The 22,578-nt window shown below is 25.3% G+C and overlaps 1 protein-coding gene and 1 long non-coding RNA gene across 3 annotated transcripts in view; one reads left to right on the top strand and one right to left on the bottom strand.

The window, feature by feature from the left end:
* LOC126898616 (uncharacterized) overlaps positions 1–13,626 on the top strand; it is a 59,884-nt gene extending 46,258 nt beyond the window's left edge. For both annotated transcript variants that reach the window (XM_050672854.1, XM_050672855.1), the window contains 8 exons: positions 203–336; positions 569–769; positions 4,914–5,035; positions 5,196–5,317; positions 5,382–5,493; positions 8,119–8,250; positions 8,331–8,530; positions 13,474–13,626. In XM_050672854.1, the coding sequence (XP_050528811.1) occupies positions 203–336; positions 569–769; positions 4,914–5,035; positions 5,196–5,317; positions 5,382–5,493; positions 8,119–8,250; positions 8,331–8,530; positions 13,474–13,536 (1,086 nt within the window). In that variant the 3' untranslated portion in view covers positions 13,537–13,626. The remainder of the gene's footprint in view (positions 1–202; positions 337–568; positions 770–4,913; positions 5,036–5,195; positions 5,318–5,381; positions 5,494–8,118; positions 8,251–8,330; positions 8,531–13,473) is intronic.
* Positions 1–22,578, bottom strand: part of LOC126898666 (uncharacterized) — a 46,461-nt gene that overhangs the window by 6,050 nt on the left and 17,833 nt on the right. The window lies entirely within an intron of this gene.

Below are 22,578 nucleotides of genomic sequence, written 5' to 3'. Positions count from 1 at the left end.
GTAAATAATTTAGTTTCAAACTTTTTTTTTAACTGGAAATAATTTAATTTATAAAATGTAAATTTCATATGACGTTTTGATCTCACTCTAGTTAGATAGTGATTTTACAATTGAAAACAAAAATAAACAAGTCATATTTTACTTTACTTTACTTATATTTATTTATTGAATTTTAATTTAAATTAACTTATTTTATTGTTAGATCAACCCAAACCCTTACTATGATTTATGTTTGAAAAACACTAACAGAAATGAAACGTGTACATCGGCAACTGCGTACAGTGAAACGTGCTCCATTGAAAATTTACCAGTCAGAGTGCCCACAAATTGCATTAGGTAATGTAACTAATACAACTAATTATTGTTGACAAATCAAACATCAAACTTGAGAGGTTTCAATTTTTTTTTAATTTGTGGGAGTTGTTTCCAATTTCCTTTAACTAATACTACTTATATGTGTATGATACCGGGATATAAAACCTATATTTGGCCTTAGATATTTTTAGAGGTTATAATTTCGTAAACATGGTCTTAATAAAAGAAAAAAAATCATAAAATATTATTTCAGATGTTCTGGCGCCAATCATACAGAAATAACCGAAGGTGATTTCCTAAAGTTCAACGGTAGCCATGTACCTTCATCAGCTGACATAGTATTCATCATCGAGGCCAAGGAGTGCAACAAAAATTTCTCTGAAAAACAAAACGTGACTACTCTTTTGACGTTGCTTATTAAAGAGCTGCACGATATCGGAATCACTAACAACAAGTAAACTTTTTTTTCTGATACACCAGCATCCAAATAAATTTGTAAAAATAGCTCTGTCGATGTATCATAATGTTGATAAATAATAATGAAACTATTACACATTTGAAAATTTATAACCCTATTATACAACATTGCTTATACACATTATATATACTATACCAGTGGCGCAACCAGGGGGGGTGTTTTGGGTGTCTGGACACCCCCCTTGGACCGTATTTTTTATTTAATAACTATTGAAAAGTGATCTATTTATATTAAATTTATAACATAAAAATCATAATATTGCAGTCTTCATAATGCAGACGATTTATCAGAACAAATGGTTTAAAATATTATTATGAAAGTCCATAATAATTTATGTATAAATTCAGAAATATTTATCTTGGTTAAAATAAGAATATTATTTGAATCTTGATGTAAACTATTTTTATTTTTATTATATTTAGAAATAATTTACATTATTCAGGTTCTTATCTTTTATGATAGGCAATTAGATATTGATGTAAATTTGTAATACGAAAACCGACCACGTGGCCATCTAAGTTATTATTAGTTTATATTAAGTCTAATAATATTGATAAATTAATAACATCAGTTGTCCGATATTTATTCTCAGTGTCGGTTCTTTGAGTTATCTACGTATTTGTGTGCATGTGCGATATAAGATATTATATAAACGTGATTAGGTTTTGTATTTCTAATCTTACAATATAATATACTGTTTCGTAAAATGAGTAAACGTGTTAATAAAAGTATAACTGACTTTTTTGCCAAAAAAGTACCGCGGCAGGAATTAAATACAAATAATGCGAAATTTTGTCCGGAAGATGATTTAAGCCAACAAATAGAAAATGTACATTGTCAGCACGATAATCTGCAGGTTAGTTTATTTGATATTGAATTATGTGTTGGTAAAAAGTTATCAAATAAAGAAAAAATAGATTTTTTTCAAAACACATGGACCCCAGAAAAAACATTTATTTTCCCAACAACAGAATTTAAAAACAAAAAAAAATTGAAGTTTCAATTTAGTTGGTTGGAGAAATGGATTTGGTTGGCGTATTCACATAAAGAAGACGGCGCGTATTGCAAGTATTGTGTTATATTTAATAAAACGGAAGGAGGTTCTCAGGTTTTGGGTAATTTTAGTCTTAAGCCTTTTAAAATTTGGTATAAAGCAATAGAAAAATTTAATATTCACGAAAAGTGTAATTATCACCTCAAAGCAGTTGAAGAGTATCAGAACATTGTTGCTATTGAAGCTGGAAAACAAGATTCAATAGATTTACAATTAAATAAAGCTTCTAAAATGCAGAAAGAATTGAATAGAAAAATAATTATTCCAGTAATCGAATCTGTGGTTTTTTGCGGAAGACAGGGAATTGCCTTACGCGGACATCGGGATTTTGGAATGCTAACGACGGAAAACCCAATAGAAAATGACGGTAACTTTAGAGCTTTAATGCGATTTCATATGAATGCGACAAAGTTGTCTGGTGATGAATCTTACGAATTGGCAAGAACAAATTGTGCAAAAAACGCGCAGTATACAAGTTGGAAGATTCAAAACGAAATTATCAGTTCTTGTCATGATATTATTTTATTTAAAATCATTGATGAAATCAATAATAGTAAATGTTTTTCGGTAATAGCTGACGAAACGGCAGACGTGGCTGGCATTGAACAATTTTCGTTATGTGTTCGTTATTTTGATTCTAAAAGTAAAATAATAAAAGAACAATTTTTAAAATTTGTACCTGTTATGGACTTAAGTGGAAGCGCACTTGCAAGTATAATTATTAAAGAACTTACTGACATGAAAATTGAAATGCAGTACATCAGAGGACAGGGTTATGATGGAGCTGCATCGATGAGTGGGAGATTCAATGGTGTACAATCATGCATAAAAAAAGAATATAAAACTGCTATATATGTTCATTGCAGTGCGCACAGTTTAAATTTAGCTATAACTTATGCTTGCGGTGTACAATCCATTCGAAATACTATGGGTACAATCGAAAAAGTTTTCGTATTTTTAAATACTCCAAAAAGACAAGCTGCATTTTCAAAACATGTCAAAGAACTGAATCAAGAAAATACTCATAAAGAAAAACTAAAACGATTATGTATGACAAGATGGGTTGAAAGGCATGACTCAGTAGAAGTGTTTGATCAACTTCTTCCTGCTGTCCATTCGTGTTTAGAAGAAATGACTAGTTGGGCAGACAACGAAACATCTACTAAAGCTCATATATTATTATTAGCTTTAAAAAATTGTGAATTTAATGTAAGTCTTATTGTTTTAAAAAAAATATTTCGGTATACTGTATCTTTATGCAAATACTTACAAAAACCTGACATAGATCTTATTCAAGCTCTAGAATATGTCAACAATGTGATACTTCAAATAAATTCAATTAGGAATAATGTCGATGAAGAGTTCTTAGAATGTTTTGAAGAACTTCAAAGTAAATCAAATGATTTAGATTTTGAGATAAAAATTCCAAGAATTACAAAAAGACACACTTATAGTCAGAATACTCCCAATAATACAGTTCAAGATTATTTTAAAGTTTTTTTATTTATACCTTTTTTAGATACATTTATTAGTCAGTTAAATGACAGATTTATTAATCATAATGAAATTATTCAAGGTTTTCAATTGCTTTTCCCGATTGCACCTCTTACTGAACAACAAGAAAAATTAATAAAAAATTTGGCGGAATTTTATGCTAACGATGTAGAAAATTCATCAAATGTTTTAGCTGAAGTAAAAATTTGGCATCATCAAGTTTTTAAATTACGTGTCGAAACCAATTTAAAAATGGTTACTGCTATTGAAGTAATTAGTAATTGCAATATTGATCTATATCCCAACGTGTATAAATTGTTGAAAATTCTTTTAACGTTACCTGTAACTTCATGTGAAGCTGAAAGGTCATTTTCAACTCTAAAAAGAGTTAAAACTTATCTCAGAAACTCTATATCAGCATTTAGACTTAATGGATTAGCAGCTTTGAATATTCACCGCGAAATTACAGTTACTACAGATGAAATTATTAAACAGTTAAGTGAGAAAAAAAGACGATTAGATTTTGTAATATAAAATGTTTTTAAAAATTGATTGTAATTTTTATTAAAGTAGTTATATTTATAATTATTTATAAATATGTAACAAAACATAATATTTTTAAGCTCTGAAACAAACATTTGAAAATATATATATATTTTTTAAGATTTATATCTGTGATATTATGCATTTTTAGTTTATCAAAAACTCGATACCAGAGACGTATTTTGAAATATGTTACGGGGTAAGGTATTTTAATGAGGCAGACACCCCCCTCAAAATAATCCTAGTTGCGCTACTGTACTATACTATTATACTATTGTTATAAACATAGATTACAAATGTTTAGACAAACATTATTGTGGTAACCAATTTACTAATTAAAATTATTGAAATGAATACTATACTTCTTCGGGTTGTTAATTAAAGGACAAATAATAACCATTAAGGCCTTTATAGTAAAAACTAATATATTCGACCTAAATAAACAATTTTTTTTGATTAAGTAATGAAAATTAATTTTTTTTATTGATTTTTGGTTTTAGTGTATTTATAATAAAATATTTCAAAGTTTGGACGATTAATTTCATTATATATATATAAATTAGAACTTGTACTGGTTACTTATTTTTTCCGTTAACTAGTTAACACTTATTTTTTTTAAATCAAAAAATATGGTTCTTGTTTTTTTTTTTTTTAAATCACTGTATTATGTATACGAATTGAATTTTTTTTTTAATTATTAACTTATAACCACCATTCATCCAACACATTAGAGAATCGGTTTTTTTAACAAAAACGACTAACCCAAGTTAATTTTTTTTTAGCTTCAATGCGAATTTTTATATTTGAAAATATATACTTTAAAATTTTATTTTATAATTCGAAAACCCATAACTGGTTTATGCAGTTAATGTTTTTTCTATTTTTTTTGATTTTCTAAAAAATATGATAATTACAAAACCGGTAATCTTATACCTGTTATCGATTTTAAATAAAATTCGGTATTTACCCAAGCCGATTAATCCTTTATTTTTTAACAGTTTCGAGCCCTGATATAAATGTTTGTTATAGATTTTCAGCTGTTTTCTTCGGAGGCGATGGTGTTTATGACAATCCTCACAGCATCGTTATAAATGGTCAAGTTTTCACAAGTCCTGCTTTGTTTCCCCAATATCTTAGCAATATTCACTATGGTAAACAATGGTTAAATAATTCACCATTTATTACTTTTTATTTCGATTTTATTGAATTCAAATAATATATATTTTTGAATAAATTAAAATTTATTTAAATTAATATATAAATTAAATATATCTGATACATTTGAAAATTATATTTTTCTTGGTTTTACAGGGAAAGGTAACTCTGATGTTTTCAACGCCATCAGATATGCCTCGAAATTGCGTTTCAGACCTGGGCACTCAATAATATTCATATTGTTCCCGTGCAGCGAATGTGACGCTTCCGATACGATGGTATTGTCATTTTTTGTGATTTATTAGTAGACAGTTTTTGTTCATGTATTGTATTTTATTACAGTTGGATTATACTGTAATAAGCCAAATAATTACCGAAAAAAGTATCAAGTTGCACGTACTTATGAACAAGCAATTTGTTGTGGAAAAATCTAGAACTGGAAACGCGTTAATTGGTAAGTATTTATATAAAAAAATAATTAATTTTTAAATATAATTATAAATAATAATTTTTCTGTATTAAATGTTACACAGTAATTTTTTGAAAAATAATATAATTAATATATTATATTATTATGTCATCATTACAAGTATTTCATATAATACGTATTGAAATTCATCTTGGTTTTCAAGTAAATATAGTGATATAGTAGTGACACAAATGGAATTTTTCTTATAGAAGGAGGAGTGTTATCATTTTTTTCAAATTTAAAATGTTATACTATTAATGACAGACAAATTATTTCATACTAAGATGTTTGAATAAAATTTAAAAAATATATTTGTTTTTGATATAGCTTAACTAGGATTATTATTCTATTTAATTACTTCTATGTATGTAATAACATTAAGATTTTTTTATACTAAAGCTTTATTGAAATTCAGTTTATTTTTATTGTTTTGCAAAATAATTGTTGACCATTCAAAGTTAAGCCAATAGAAATATATTCTTCCATTGCAATTTCATGAAAATCGTGTATGCTTATAAGAAAAAATATAATTAATTTTTTTTAATTATATAATGTATATCTATTCTTACGATTTTTGTTATTAATTTTCTGAAATAAATTGAATTAAATTTGAGTTGCGAAAACTTGTGTTGAGTATGAAAGTACTATTTTGTATATATATATGTATGTATGTATAATGGCTTCCTGGAAGACATATCAATATGCAATTATTATATTAATTTTCTTTTTTTCTAAGTTAGTAAGTACATTGATAGTGATTTGAAGATTTTGCGTTTAAAAACAAGGATTTGAAATCAATCACGTGCTATAAGTAATTTATCATTTTTAAAATTCGAAGAAAATTCTAACCAAAAAAGTAAAACCCTTAAATAGCTTTATACTTATGACTACTCACGAGAAAAAGTATTAAATTTGCCCTCTTTAATACTCCCTTATTTTACCCATTTTCTCTTCAAACAAACTTAGCTCGTTCTATGTTATTGGGAAATCACTAATAACATTTTTCTGGAACTAACTTAATTTTTAATTTTTTGGTATATAGCATGGTATTGCACTTCAAAGTAGTTATTGAGAATTCGACAAAATAATTTTGAAATGTTATGGAATTAATGAAATATTATACTATTTCGACTGAAATATTATTTTTATAAGAGTTATCAAAGTGATTCTTCAATTTATTTTTACTGATTATTATTATTACCAATCTATTAAGATGATTTGGTCATATTATGAGGAGAGAGAAATCAAAAACTATAAGAACGATTATGGAAATAAACATCAAAGGATAAAGAGTAAAATAATGATTGAAAAATAGGTGGCTGTAATTGGAAATGATATGAATACTGTTTGTGTGTGTATAGGTAGGAGATTGTCTTAAGTAGAGGTTTAGGATACGAAAGATCAACCCCAAAGGCGAGGAAGAAGAAGTAAAAGATTTTTTATTGATTATATTTAACGTCTTCTCAGTTAAGTAATACTATTTCCAACAATAAAAATAAATAATTATTGTTTAAAATATTGTTATATAAAACATGCTTAAGGCTGGCGCATAAATATATATTAATTTTAAATACAAAAAACATTTTTTAGTACATGTGTGTTAAATAGTATTGCATATGCAATACTGCGATTGCATACAAGGAATTAATGTTTCATTCAAGAGTCATTTAAATCTTACTTATGATTTTTAACACTTAAATTATTTTGCATTATAAATTTATAAAACAAAATAAAATCATTTAGCGTAATTAATGTTTAAATTATTAATACTTTCTTAGAAAACTTTATGCTGTTATTTTCTTTGTGCATCTGTCCTTTGGTTTCAAAATGAACATAATGACGTCAAAACATCTATGAAATTATATTGCATAACTCAATGTTTCTCTGGTATTTAGATTATATTAGTTTTATTGTACAATTTAATTCAATTCCGAATAACCTATTACATATTCATGAGCTACAAATAACCAATTGTCACAACTGTGCACATGTTCTGTTCCCTTAAAGTATATACTTCCGTTTAGTGAATGTTGATAATTAGCTCATCTCTTGCGATTATTTCGTACAAGTAAATCTAGAAGTATGAACTTTATGAATAAATGCATGTCAAAAATGTTTGTGACCAACATATACGCATATGGTAATTTATTAATTTATTTGTATTCGAAAATGATTGTTATCTAACTTTAATGTATGGCGATCACTTTGCAAATGACTATGCGACATTACAGTAGTTTGCGCAAAACCGAATTTAAAAATAGTTCGCACTTAGAATACATTTACTGAATAAGCATTCGAATTAGATAATATTGTACATAATAATATAAAAAGAGGATTAGGTAACACACACACACCGATGCAGACATGCCGGTACGAGACGATAGTGCAAAGACCTCGCATAAGTGAACGGTTTAACCTTTTTCTCTTCACATTTATCATCTTTAATGCAAATAAAATAACGTCCAGTAGGTTTAGGTCGATTTAACAGAACTACTATGTTTACCTTGGTGTGTGATGTGATCTAAAGAGCCGTGTAAAAATCTTACAATGCGTCCTACAAAATGATGTGCGTCTATTGATCTATTTATTGTTTTTTTGTTTTGTCAACAGGAGTCGATGCTGAAACTGCCTACACAAGAAACGATTTTAAAACACTCAAGGGAGATCTCAGTCTTAGAAAACAAGTAAAACTCACCAAGACCATGTTAGGATACTGCACTCCGATCGTGCTTGAATCTAACGGTCAGTTAGCCACTTTACATAAAAGCATATTGTGTACGTTTATCATGAGAGAGCGATCTGAAACAATTTTCATCTTTTAGGTTCATTGTTCTCAAACTATAAAATGGAAACTAAAAATCCCAATTCGGGCAAAAAGTTTTTACAAGTATTTGCTAAGAGAATAGCTAAGTCAGCTCCGGCGCCCACATGTCAGACTTGTGAGTGCAACTCAGATGATAACGGTATAAGTTACATGGACTGCTATCCTTGTTCGTACCCCACTGCGTCCAACATCGAATATGTAAGTGATCAAATCGTATATGTTTAAACTTTAGACATTTTAACGTAGAATAACAGATAGTTGCCTTTCATTAACCGAATAATAAATTATAATTATCTTTTAATAAAAACCAGTGATATAGACGAAAAGCTGTAAAATGTAATAGCTGTTTGAAATCAGGAAACACTCAATTGTCGGTTGATTACTCCGATTGCTTAATACATTATCAATTTTTTTCCCAAATAAGGAAATGGACACTTGATCACTTAAATCATACACGTGTTATATAATTTACCATCACGTTTTTATAGCGTTTTAAATAACTAAATTAAAAAAAACATGATTTTTTTAACTATTTTCAATTGATTTAACTCTATTATGTTTAAATTAAGTTATATAATATATAACTTCATTACAACCCAAACCAACAAATATTATTTGGTGTTGGTAATTTTTGTACAATCAAAACTACAGTTAATAAATTGAATTTATCATGAACATGAAACAATGCCCTTTTACACTCGCAAATCACTAAAATATTTATTATTATTAACAATAATAATTATACTCGTTGATAAGGATTTCGAATTCGATCAGAATTGTATTAATAGTGAGCACAAAATCTTTGAATATGAATTTTAGATTAAAAAAGTATCCTGTTTTCATTAATAATGCGTCTCTAAATTAATTTCGATTTATTATTTGAACTTACGTTCATGTGCATAGAAAAAAGGTTAAATAAAATTTTTTATTTATTTTTTTTAATTGTCTTTAAACAGACAGAAAGTATCATTAATGGGTCCACAATTAAATAAATCTACTCTACACTAACACATTTATCGCATGTAGTGTGTTTGTTTAGCGCTTATTTGTCGAATTCATATAACATACCATTATCAAAATTAAAATTATATTTACTGTTATTCACTATAATATCACGTTTTGATTACGTGCAGAATTCAGTCAATCAGTGTCATAAAATATATCTATACGTTTTAGTTTAATAGTATATAAAAAAGTAATATTTTTTATTATAGTATCTGTATATTATACGAAATGATCCAATAAATTTGTTTCATGTAATATCTTCAAAAGTATAAGATAACATATATTTTTTTCTTTTCAGAAGTTATTACATACTTTAATTAATATAGCAAAATATAGTTTAACCACTTTCTTATCCCTTAAAATTGTATCAACTTTAGTTTTTTTATTTAAAATAAAATAGTTTTTTATTTTTTTACTTGTTTAATTAACTTACAAATAATCCAACTTAGAAAATGACTGATCGATACTTACTTTTGAACTATTATTTAAAAAAATATAAATAGTTTTGCATCCTAACGGGAGGATACTTAGTTGTTCAGAAATTCTTAAAAATAAAAACAATTAGAACTGTGCTTCACATTCATCTTCCGAAATACTGAATTAAAAGTTGTTATTTTCTTACTTGTAGGCTAGTTAAACATGTATATTTTCATTTAAAAAAATTATAGTTAATACAATTTCAAGAAATAGGAAGATGGGTAGAACTATATTTTGTTATGTTAATTAAGGGGTGAAATATCTTAAATTTTTAAGTAATCGCATGATATATATTTAGTGGATCATCTGTATACATAAAAGTTATTTAAATTTTTATTCACATTAAAAACTGAGACAAGTAAACTTATTTCCATGAAAATGTTTTAAGAGATACATTTTTGTGAGTCGTAATAACAAAGATAAGTCACAAAACAAAGTGCAACAATTCTATTGTACTAGAATCCAGGTGTTGCTTAATTTGCAGCGTTGTAAAGTTTTTTCTATCCTAATTAGTTTTACAAAAGTTCTTAATAAATTACTATTACAGTTCGTATGAGATGAATTTTATTCTTAACCTAGAATACGGTGATGACAGTTATCTAACGCCTACTTTCCAGAATTCAGAGTGACAATTAAACGATTCTTTACGAGAGCACAAAGACCATTGTTACTGACATCGTAGAAGATGAATGTACACACACATTGTTTTAACGTGCAAGTAGATAATGATAAGGGTCATCAAACCAAACAACTGAATTTAAACAAAAATAGCGATTTCCGTAATTTTTAATTATTTTGAAATGAAAGTAAAATAATCATAACACATGTAACGCTCCCGTCGACTTGGGAATTTGATTATCTTGGCATTGCTTTACTAAACACGCCATCGCGTGGGAACATAGCTCAAGTAAATTGTATTCCTACAAATTACTATGAAATCTTGAAACTAGTTACCTCATAATGAATTTGAAACAAATAAAAATTTAACTTCAAACATAACGAATCTGTCTGGATACGCCCAAATACTATTGAATAACAATTATTAGTAAATCGTAAATGAATCATATGTACATTTTAAGAATACTATGGAAATTATTTTAAAAAACAATATTNCTCATAATGAATTTGAAACAAATAAAAATTTAACTTCAAACATAACGAATCTGTCTGGATACGCCCAAATACTATTGAATAATAATTATTAGTAAATCGTAAATGAATCATATGTACATTTTAAGAATACTATGGAAATTATTTTAGAAAACAATATTTTTTAAACTTAGGGTAATGGTAAAACGTGCGAATAATTGTAAAACTCTGAATAAAACAAACATTTTAACAAATTTTGCAAAAAAATAAAAAATTGTAATTTTTGACATGGACCTTACCTATTAAAATACTTTAAAACGTTTGTAAGCTAAACTCATAATTAACCAGCCTAATTTAAACAAGAACCCCGAGAAGAGAATGAGTTAAGGCAAGCCAAAGGCAAATCCGGAGCTCCATTGATTTCATAACTAATCTTACGGGTAAAAAGGTTATAAATAAAAAATAAAACAGTATTAACAATTAAGTTATGATCAAGATTTTAATAACAATATTTACAGAATGCTTGAGGTAATAAAGTTGACTACATAAATCATAAAAAGAAATGTAAAACTAAACCATATATTTATTTAATATTATTTCTACCCAATAAATTATTTAAGTTAAAGTTAGTATTTATGCCACATAACTTTAAAACAGGGAATTTTATAATAATGATCTATAAACATTCAGGCATATCTCTGTATTTTTTAAATAGTATAACGACACACGATTAATGTAAGTTTAACATAGTGTTCAAATAAGAAATATTTAAGTGTACATTATCAGAAAAAAATCGCAGATATATCAAATATTAACTGGATAAAGTATAATTTAAATAAAGTAAATTAATTTTAAAAATAATATTAAATAATTAATTTAATAATGTACCAACAAGATCAAAAAATCAGAATAAAATAGGGTTGTAACATGTGCATGACAGATCCAACGCATGTTAGGGTATAGTGAACATGTCACCATCGTCAATGGGTATCCTCTACATTCATGTAGAGGAACCAATGAGATGTTCATCCTGATCGTACCCGAGGACTTGTCAGTTCACGTAAAGGAAAGAAAGAAGAATTTAAAAAAGAGAAAGAACATAAGTCCAAACCGCAGTTAAAATCTATATAATCATTAACTCAAATAAACATATGTTGACCTCTTGGTCATCTAAATAACAACATAATAAAATTAATGAAAAATGCGCACTGTGCATAGAAAAAATGAATAATAATAAAAATACTACATTACAAATAAGTTTTCCAATAAGTGGTGATGAATTGTGAGGTTGGTGTTATACAATGTATAATTGTGATGGTCAAGCCAAATAAAAAGTTTTTTACTCTTCCATCATGAATTCATAACAGCCATCAATGAAAAATGTTGACGCTGATGTGATGGGATTTCTTCAAACATAACCGTACCGTTTCCCAAGTCGGCCTGATAATACATAGGAAAGGATAGTGGACAGTGTGTGACCATCGAATTGGTTGATCGCTGACAGATATAGTAGTATTTAGAAGGATAAGACTCATTAATATAATAAATAAACATGTGTGCATGTATAAGTCTGAAGATGTACGGCGCGCACTATTTGAATACAGTTACCTATGCATTACACAATTGTACTCTTTCGTGGAGTGTCAAAAAATTACCTCTATCAATTATCTTCATAGTTTTCATCTTAATTTAAAACGGTGAAATTCTAAATTCTTTTAAAATTAATTTTTCATTTATATATAACTTAACTTAATGTTAATCCAAGTTTACATGTTAATAATGTAATAGGAAGTATAATACGGATTATCCAATTTTACACATTATATTCGCTAATGACTTTCAAATGATGTTACCAAAGTGTGTGGCATAATGTACATATATATGTATGTATATTATTTATATTCGTTGTGATCTGATTTCACGAAACATCCCTCAAAGTAAAAACCTGACAAGAAAACAACTTAGCAGTATAGCTCTTTAGAAAACTTTTCTATGCATCAAGTCTGTATGTACTCAGTAAAGTGACAGGTATAACTAAATGTCTACAGGTATAATTCAACCGCATACGTGACCTGGAAACTACAGTGTCTTCAAATTATCAACACTAGAGCGAACAAATTCGACAAATTATTTCTTACAAATTTCCTTTCCTAAAAAATTATATTTTACAAAACAGTTCAAAGCAATTCAAAATTTATCTATTAATAATCAACTAACATTTTCAACATCATTTGAGAAATAATATGAAGTTTTAAATGGTAGAAACAATCTTCATCTTTTGAACAGGTCAATTAAACTGCATATTTAAGTGTCACTTGAAATTATTTTTTAACCATCTTATATTAATTTGGTTGTATATTTTTATATTTGTTACCTCAGGACTACGTAATTATAAATCAATTTGTATGATTTTGTTTTTAATTTTATTGTTTGGAAAATCATCATTTAGCATTACATGTAACATTTAAGTATGAAGAAACACCATACTTTATGTATTACAATATCTTCTTATGCTTAAATACTATCATTACATAAAAATTATATTAATTGTAAATTATTAATTTTTTCAGGGATTTTATGATGACATCACTTCGCCGAATGTTTTCAATTACGGGTCTAATAACGATTTTTAACTTTATAATAAAGTTAACTCTATATATATATATAATATATTTTAATTGTTAATTAATAATTTAAATTTTTTATGTTAATTTTATTTGGATTTTTTTTTTTTTAATAAATTATTATTTTATTTTACCTATTTGAGAATTACTTTATAATAGTTAAAATTAGTAACCTTAATACTTAATTCAAAAAAATATTATACTGAACATTAATTAATTAAAATTATTATAGAGATCAATTCTTAAAAACTTTAACCAGACAATTTTGAATCTTACATGGAAATAATCATATTCGAATTACATACCTAAATTGTGTTAAGTAGGTATAAAAAATGTAATCATTCTTTGCTTCGATGTACATTATATCTACTATTTGCACATAATCTAACATATCTTTAGAATCGTTTAAATCAATAGGTGTTTTGTTATACTAGTTCATAACACAAATATATACAAAATTTCCTATCAGATTTTGATATCTTTAATTACTTTTGATCTAACAAATATATATTTTTTTAAATAAAATTTACAGTTTGGACTATTTTAAAAAAATACTCTAAAAAAACTTATTATAGTTAGAACCATATAAAAATACCTGTAAATTATATAAAATTATATTTTACCTTAAATTATATTTATATGAGCATTACTAAACCGAGATATTAAGTAACGTTTCGATACAACAATGTTATATATAATAAACAGCGTTATATTCTATAAAAAAAACTTTGTTGCTATTAACCCTTTAAATATTTAATCAGCAAAATAATGTACAATATTTAGGAATAATTTTTTTTTAAACTTTGTTGTCATGACAATTTATGACAAACAAATAAAAATTTTGTTAATAATAAATCATTTTTTATGTAAATAATAAATTATTGAATTAATCACTAATTATTTTTAATTTAATTACTTTCAAATAAATAATTATTTTATAAATTTATTGTAAACACATTATAATAAAATATTATTTTATCATTAATGTATGGTGAAGTCGATAATTAAAAATCAAAATTTTGATTAACTAGATTTATTAAAAATTATACACAAATTTATTTATTTAATAAAATTTACATCTAAATAATTTTTTTCGTTATAATAAAACGAGTACATCAAGAATTGATAAATGAAGTTAATTGTATAAACTAATAAATTATATATTACAAATAAAATTGATTGTTATCTTTATCTACACGTAGTACAGTAATCCGAATAAATTTAATTATAAAGTGGCCAATTTATTATCAAAAGAGTCATAAATTTTTCAAATAAAATTAAAATATAGGCATTGATATTTATAATTATATGTTCCATGTTAACTTATAAGAATAAGCATTTTATAAAATTAGCACATATAATACATTATAATGAGCCCAGAACGTATTTAGAAATTTATAATGGGGTATTTACAAAAAAATTCTCTTGGATAAGGACCGTAATTATTTTTTTTTGTTAAGGTAGTTAAAATAAAATCTGAAGAGAGGTTAAAAAAATACCACATACATACTTGAAAAACAAATGGAAATTTTTTTCAAAACATTTTTGAAATTAACTCAAGTTAAACCGGTTTTTTTTATTTTGATATTATTGAATCCATTTTTATTAATTATAAACAGTCGTAACGTAAGAAGTATTAACGTTATATCTCTATGTATTAAACAAAAAGATGAAATTTTAGACAATTAATTTGTTAGTGTTATCATTTCTAGAAAAACTCTAGGAGGCTCTTAATTGATATTAAAAACTCATCCATTATTTATTACTTATTCAAATATTAGCATATGTATAGGCAATGTTAAGGAGGCACGTGTACCTGCCATTCCTAAATACGTCCCCAAACTATTTAATTAGTAGATATACTATAAGTAACATGATGTATTAAAGGAAAGAAAGAAGTCCATAATAATACATTAACAAACTTACAAAAAAAAGAATAAAATTTACTCTTTCTTGTAATAAATCGATTAACTAGAAACACAAAACATTTGATGCACTATAAATAAAAACTAGCCATGTGATTTGAATGTGTTTTCGAAATTGTACATTTTTTTTTGTGTCAACAGATCTTCTTTACAGTGTATATCAGCAGGGCCATATTACTCATAAACAAACGATGAAAATTGGGAAAGATTTACTTTATCACAATTATTGTTAATCTTAAGTCAATCTTAGCTTCAAATTCAAAACATACGTGATGATTTTGTAATCATCATTAACGACGGTGAAACAAATAGCCTTCTAAAATTATTAAGTAGAAATTAGTTAATTTGGGTCGAAGAATGAAAAAATATATATTATTTATTGCTTTTAATTATGAGCAGCTAAAACTGTGCACGATATAAAAATTATAATACAATAAATAATAATACAAAAAAACTTATAATACATAAAATACATAAATTATCATTTATGTATTTTGTTGTAAAAGCATTCCTTCAATGTGTTTTATACTTACTGCCATGTATTATGAAAATTAATTATAATAATTAATGTTAACCAATTTGTATATTTCTTTATTTACTACTTAATACATAAAAATTATGCAATATCTTATTGTATAAATTGCCAAGAATTAATGTTAAAAGTATACTAATAAAATATTGTTTTACCTATAACAAACATCGAAAAGGTGAATTTGTGAAATACTTTTATACATCATCCACAACATAAAAGCAGCAATACTTAAAAAAATATAAGTAATGACTAATACTAAATAAAATAATAAACAAAAAATAAAGAATAATCGAACCTATAGATTCAAAAGATACAGTGAAAGATCATTGAAATTAGATTTGTAAAATTAACAAACTCATTTAACATTTTACTTATGAATAATTTTGAACAAATCTTCTATTTATATAGCAAAAAAATTGTTATGGTAATCAATTTCATAGTTAAAATCAATAAAATATTTTTTTGTGACAATATTATAATAAAAAATCATAAAAAACGTTTCGATACAAATTTGTGGGTAGTTTTTAATTAATAAATTATTCCAAACGCAAAATAAAACAATTTTGATAGTTTATTTCAAAATATTTTTAAAATATTCCCATCATTCATCATTAAAAAAAGTCTCACTATTTATCTGTGTTGTTGATGAATTTATGTTGAATATAGGTATTTTTCTTCAAGATATGATATTTATATGCAATATAAGTTATTACTAGCAAATTATTAGTATACAGATTATGCAGTCATCATGAACCATTTAATTATTCAAAAAATAATATTGTGTATTGTTTTTTCTTTTCTCAATTTTTTATCAAACATAAAGTAATTTTTTGTTCGTCCTTTATAAGGTATAAATACCATATGTGTTAACTTTATTTATTCAAATGGAAATATATATAATAAATTAGAGTTAATTAAATAAGCTATGGCTTAATCAAGGGTAGTTTTTAAGTATTTTTTTTTCAGGTTTGTATGAAGTTAAAGTCTATGAAAAAAAAATTACTTTTATATGATTTATAAAAAGCTATCTTTTTCAAATTATTTGTAAAAAACAAAATTGCATATTTCAGTTTAAGAATATTTAAGAGAATTAATAATTTACAAACACATATTTTTACGAATCAAAAAATATTTTATCGTAAAATTTATTTTTATTCCCTGGGGTTTTTTAATATTCGCCAGTTAAAAAACATTATTTTACAATAAAATAACTAAATATTTTTTACTATTTTTGAGGATTAAAAGAAATTATAATTAGTGATGAGCAAAACAAGAACAAGACCAAGACTGTCAAAGTCTTGGTCATAGTCTTGTTCTTGATAGCTCAGTCTTGGTCTTGGTCTTGCTTTGCTAACTCAGTCTTGGTCTTGGTTTTGGTCTTGCAAATCTAGTCTTGTTCTTGTTCTTGGTCTTGCCCATAAAATCTTGTTCTTGTTGTGAGTCTTGTCACAATACTCTTGCAAAATCTTGCATTCATTTATATTTGTAAAAATTTTCTACTTAAAAGGTTTAAATAACGAAGTTATCTACTTCAGTTTGTAAATTCAAATTTAATTTATATGCCATAGGATTTTTAAGTTAGAACTTAATATTAGCATAAACAATATGGATGATTTTTTTATGAATAGTTTGGGGTATTAAAAAAAAATAAACAAATAAATTAAATTATAAAAAAATAAGACGTTATTGAAACAAAGTATTTTTTCACTTTAAACTGATGGCGTAATATTGTCCGAATGGTAACGCAGCGGATGTGCGGTCGGGGAGGACGCGATTTCGATTCTCCTAGTCGGATAATTTTTTTTGCATTTTAATTAATTTTTTTCATTGAATAATGAACATGAATATATTTATTTTATGAGTTTACCAGTCGCCGGTTTTATGTATCGATTTTTAAAACCGGTTTTAAATAATAATCGCTTTCTGTTCATAGACACAGTTTTTAAAAATTATTGGTTTTGATTAACAAAACCGAAAAAAACTGTTATAACCAGTTTTTATAAAACCAGTTTCAGTCTCCGCTTTAGAAGTAAACAAAAATTTTATCTAATTTTATCATAATGTTTGAAGCACGGAATATTTATTTTTAATCTTCTTTAATTATTTAAAATTAATTAATTACAATTGAATGACAATAAATTTTGAAACATGATTGTAAAATTTTAAGTTAATCGGTAACATCAGCTCATAGGTAATATTTAATTTGAACAATACGCGTAATCAATAAAAATCAAAGTAAAATTTAATATTGTTGAATCTGTCATTAATATTCTTAACGATTTTAACCAACAACCAATTTTTTTTTTTTTTTGCAAGAGTGCAATACTCTTGCAGTTTTATTCTTGTTGTTGCAAGATTCTTGCATTTTGAGTCTTGGTCTTGGTCTTGTTCTTGCAAGTGTAGTCTTGTTCTTGTTCTTGGTCTTGCTAAAAAAGTCTTGGTCTTGTTCTTGTCAATTGAGTACAGTCTTGATGTTGGTCTTGCTGATATTATTACAGTCTTGGTCTTGTTCTTGGTTTCGTAGAAATGCAAGACCAAGCCATGACCGCAAGAACAAGAGTAATTCTGCTCATCACTATTTATAATTATACTTTTAACTATTATAAAGCAATTTTTCGAGTAAACTTAATTCTAATTTAGCTTGTTTTTTAACTTGACTTTAAAATGCTAAAGTGTTGGTGTATGAGCATGCATTACCAACTTTATGTGAACTATAGTAATAATAACACATCAAAATAAACTTTTTTTTTACCAGAAAATAATCCTCTATTTTGTATTAAAGTATATTGTTAGCCCAGTTAACAGTCCCTTTATTCAATAAATTTGTATTTTTATGATCATCAGTGATTATATAGCGGCTAATATGTTAAGCAATTATAACCACCTAAAGATTTTAATTTTAAATCCTTAACAAAATAATTTATTTCAAATATTAAGTAAGCTTTTTCAGGTATATTCACTTATACATAATAATATCGAAAGTTACTCAACACATTTATACAAATCGTTTCAATAATATTTATTCATTTCTTAAGTAAAATTAAATTAAAAACTTTTGCATTAAGACCAGACTTTTTTCTAAATTAACAAAATTACTCTTCTAACTATCACCAAATAAACTTGATTTTTGAAATAATAAATTTTTTTAACGTGTTTTAGTATTTTTCAATTAGTTTATGATTAATTTCCGTCGAATTATTATATTATAATCGTTAAATTATATTTTATGTTATATACATGTTAACATCTACCAATCATCATTAATCAATGATAACATATAATAAACTATTAATTACACAATTTTTAGTCAATTTAGTCGGGTCTTCACATATTTTAATTCAAAGTATTTTGAATTTATCTAGTATTAAAATTATAACTAATTATTATTCAAACTATACGTCATCCGTTAAAAAAAATATCTACAACAGAATAATAAACTAGACTATATCTACCCTGAGTACGAAGGATTACTAATCGATTTTTATATGTTTAGAAAAATCTNTACGAAGGATTACTAATCGATTTTTATATCTTTAGAAAAATATCCAAAGTACGCATTATATTATTATGAATTTTGTATAAGACTCTCTATTTTAGTATTCGAATAGTATTCGATAGTTTTTTAAAACTATCGAATAACTATTCGAATAGTTTTTATACAACCGAATAGTTTATTTTTAGCATAAACTATCGAATATTTTTACTATTCGAATATTTTTTGAATGACTACCGAATAGTTCGAATAGTGAGCAACTATCGAATAGTTCGATAGTTTCTATTCGATATTTCTCATCACTAGTAATAGGTGTCAACTGTCGCTAAGGCAGCGTATAAATTATTACGTTGATATGTCGATAATGTTATGTTTGTAATGAAACCTTCTGTACGTATATCCATAGGTCCATGTCAATAACTTAATTAGTTAAAAAATACCCAGAGAGAAACTTCTGGTAATTAACAGTGCTCCTCGTTTTTTTTATTTGCGGAAATTTCTTTATTATTTTTAGAATTTATTGTCATCACGGTTATATACAAAATGGAACAGATCTAACTGACAATTCATATAACTTATGATCTACATAACATGTTATACTTTTTTTTTATTTATCAATTTTATCAATATAGAACTATATTTAAAATATGTTTTATGTTATTTTTCGCAATTACAAAAAATATTTTAAAAATTAATTTTTTTTTTTAAGATTTTAAGATAGCCATTTTATAAAAAAGTTTTAAAGAAAAATTTTGATACCAAAAATTCTTTTTTTAATTCAGTAGTTACATTTATACAGCATTTTGAAATTTGTAAAATTTTGATTTTTTATAAAATTTTCTTATGGTATCAAATGTCAGTCCAAATTATGTAAAGTACAGAAGTAAACACTGATTACATTATTTACTGGTAACAGTACGCGATTTCTTTTCCATGGATAATAATAACGTTTAACGCGCTTTATACAGAAATGATTATCTCTAATCTTTATTACAAAAGTTAGAAACATTATCGTATGTCAACTACGAGTGTTATATGGTTAGTCAAGTTAAATGTGATAACAATTATTAATTTGCGTGATTCTATCATTGTAATTATATTATTATAGGATATTCCCTGTTAGGAGATTTGATAATAAATGCACTTATTCACTATTATTCATGTTTCAATTTATGACATACGAACTTATTTAATTAAAAATTCAACATGACTTAGATAATGTATCTATAATTTTTTTTAATAATCTGAATTATACTACTAATTGTTTTTTCATGTGATTACAAATGCTTATTCAAATGTTAATAATTTTCATGGAAAAGAAATCGCGTACTGTTACCAGTAAATAATGTAAAGTGTTTACTTCTGTACTATACATAATATGGACTAACATTTGATACCTTAAGAAAATTTTATAAAAAATCAAAATTTTACAAATTTCAAAATGCTGTATAAATGTAACTACTGAATTAAAATAAGAATTTTTGGTATCAAAATTTTTCTATAAAACTTATTTATAATATGGCTATCTAAAATTCTTAAAAAAAATTAATTTTTAAAATATTTTTTGAAATTGCGAAAAATAATATAAAAAACGGTAGCACAGTGGGGTCGAGGCACAGTGTAGACAAGGCATAGATGGAACAAGTATAGATAATATTTGACAATGATTAAAATCACTATCATAAGAAACGCTTTGATGCAAATCTGTAGATAGTGTTTCATTTAGAGAAATTGGTGGATTATTCCAAAAGCAACATCAACTCTTATTTCTTTGATTATATCCTAATTAGTAGTTCTTTGATTTTAAAATATAATATATGAATAAATACTAATTATAATTATTAAATTTAGTATGAAATTGATATTCAATAATTTAATATTGTAATTTAAACAGAGAAATTATAAAAATAATAAAGAAGTTGTATTTTGCTTTATTTTTACGTGTATAAAAATTTAAAAGGCTTGATACAATAAATTTCAATAAAAACTGTTTGTTACTATAAATGCACTGAACTACAAGGAACTTTCATCAGTAACAAAAATATATCATTCTAAATCAACTTTTCGCGATGTTTTCAAATCTACAATAGGACTTTTTCTATCACTTCTAAGTTTTAATATTATTAAAAATTAGTATTTACATATAAACAATTCGCATCGAAGCTAAAAAATTGGCTATTTAAGATAACTCAAATTTAAAAATTACTTTTTCGACTTTAAAAAAGTAAAAAGTATTTAATAAGTTTAATTTCTTATGTCTTATGAACTTTATTCTATGTCAATTAAATTATATAATATTCATGAAAGTCAATATATTCTCCTAATAAGATATTTTAAAATAAAATAAAATACAAAACCTAGAATTTTAATAGAAAAATAGCATATTTTTGAATACGGAAGCCATTTGCGCATAGAAGATAGGTCGTCGGGACAAATTTTTTTTTTCATTTTATAGTACATAAAATAAGTTTTAATTTGATATATGTTTAAAGAANTTCGGGACAAATTTTTTTTTTCATTTTATAGTACATAAAATAAGCTTTAATTTGATATATGTTTAAAGGAAGCAGTATTTCCAGAACATTTTCAAAAATTAAGTTGAAAAAGTTAATTTTTGTAAAAAAGTTACTATTTTAAATCCCCCTTATGAGCAGAATAATTGTTAGATTTTCAAAAAAAAATGATATCAAACGAAAGGAAATTACCTAAGGTTTCAATATAAAAAAATATTATTTTGATTTGTTAATATTTGAAAAAGTTATGGCAGTTTTAAGTACAAAAAACATCCTTATAGAAGGTGATTTTTATCGCAAATATTACATTTTTTTTTAAATTTTGACAGCAATTTGCACATAGTAGATAGGTCGTCGGGAAAAATTTTTTTTTTCATTTTATAGTACATAAAATAAGCTTTAATTTGATATATGTTTAAAGGACGCAGTATTTCCGAAACATTTTCAAAAATTAAGTTGAAAAAGTTAGTTTTTGTAAAAAAGTTGCTATTTTAAATCCCCCCCAAAGAGCAGGTTAAGTGTTAGATTTTCAAAAAAATGATATCAAATAAAAGGAAAATATCTAAGGTTTTAGTATAAAAAAAATTT

Source organism: Daktulosphaira vitifoliae, unplaced genomic scaffold (assembly GCF_025091365.1).
Source record: "Daktulosphaira vitifoliae isolate Bord-2020 unplaced genomic scaffold, ASM2509136v1 Scaffold_2, whole genome shotgun sequence".
Classification (NCBI taxonomy): domain Eukaryota; kingdom Metazoa; phylum Arthropoda; class Insecta; order Hemiptera; family Phylloxeridae; genus Daktulosphaira; species Daktulosphaira vitifoliae.
The sequence above is the reverse complement of the archived record's forward strand: the minus strand, read 5'-3'. Positions and strand labels throughout refer to the sequence as shown.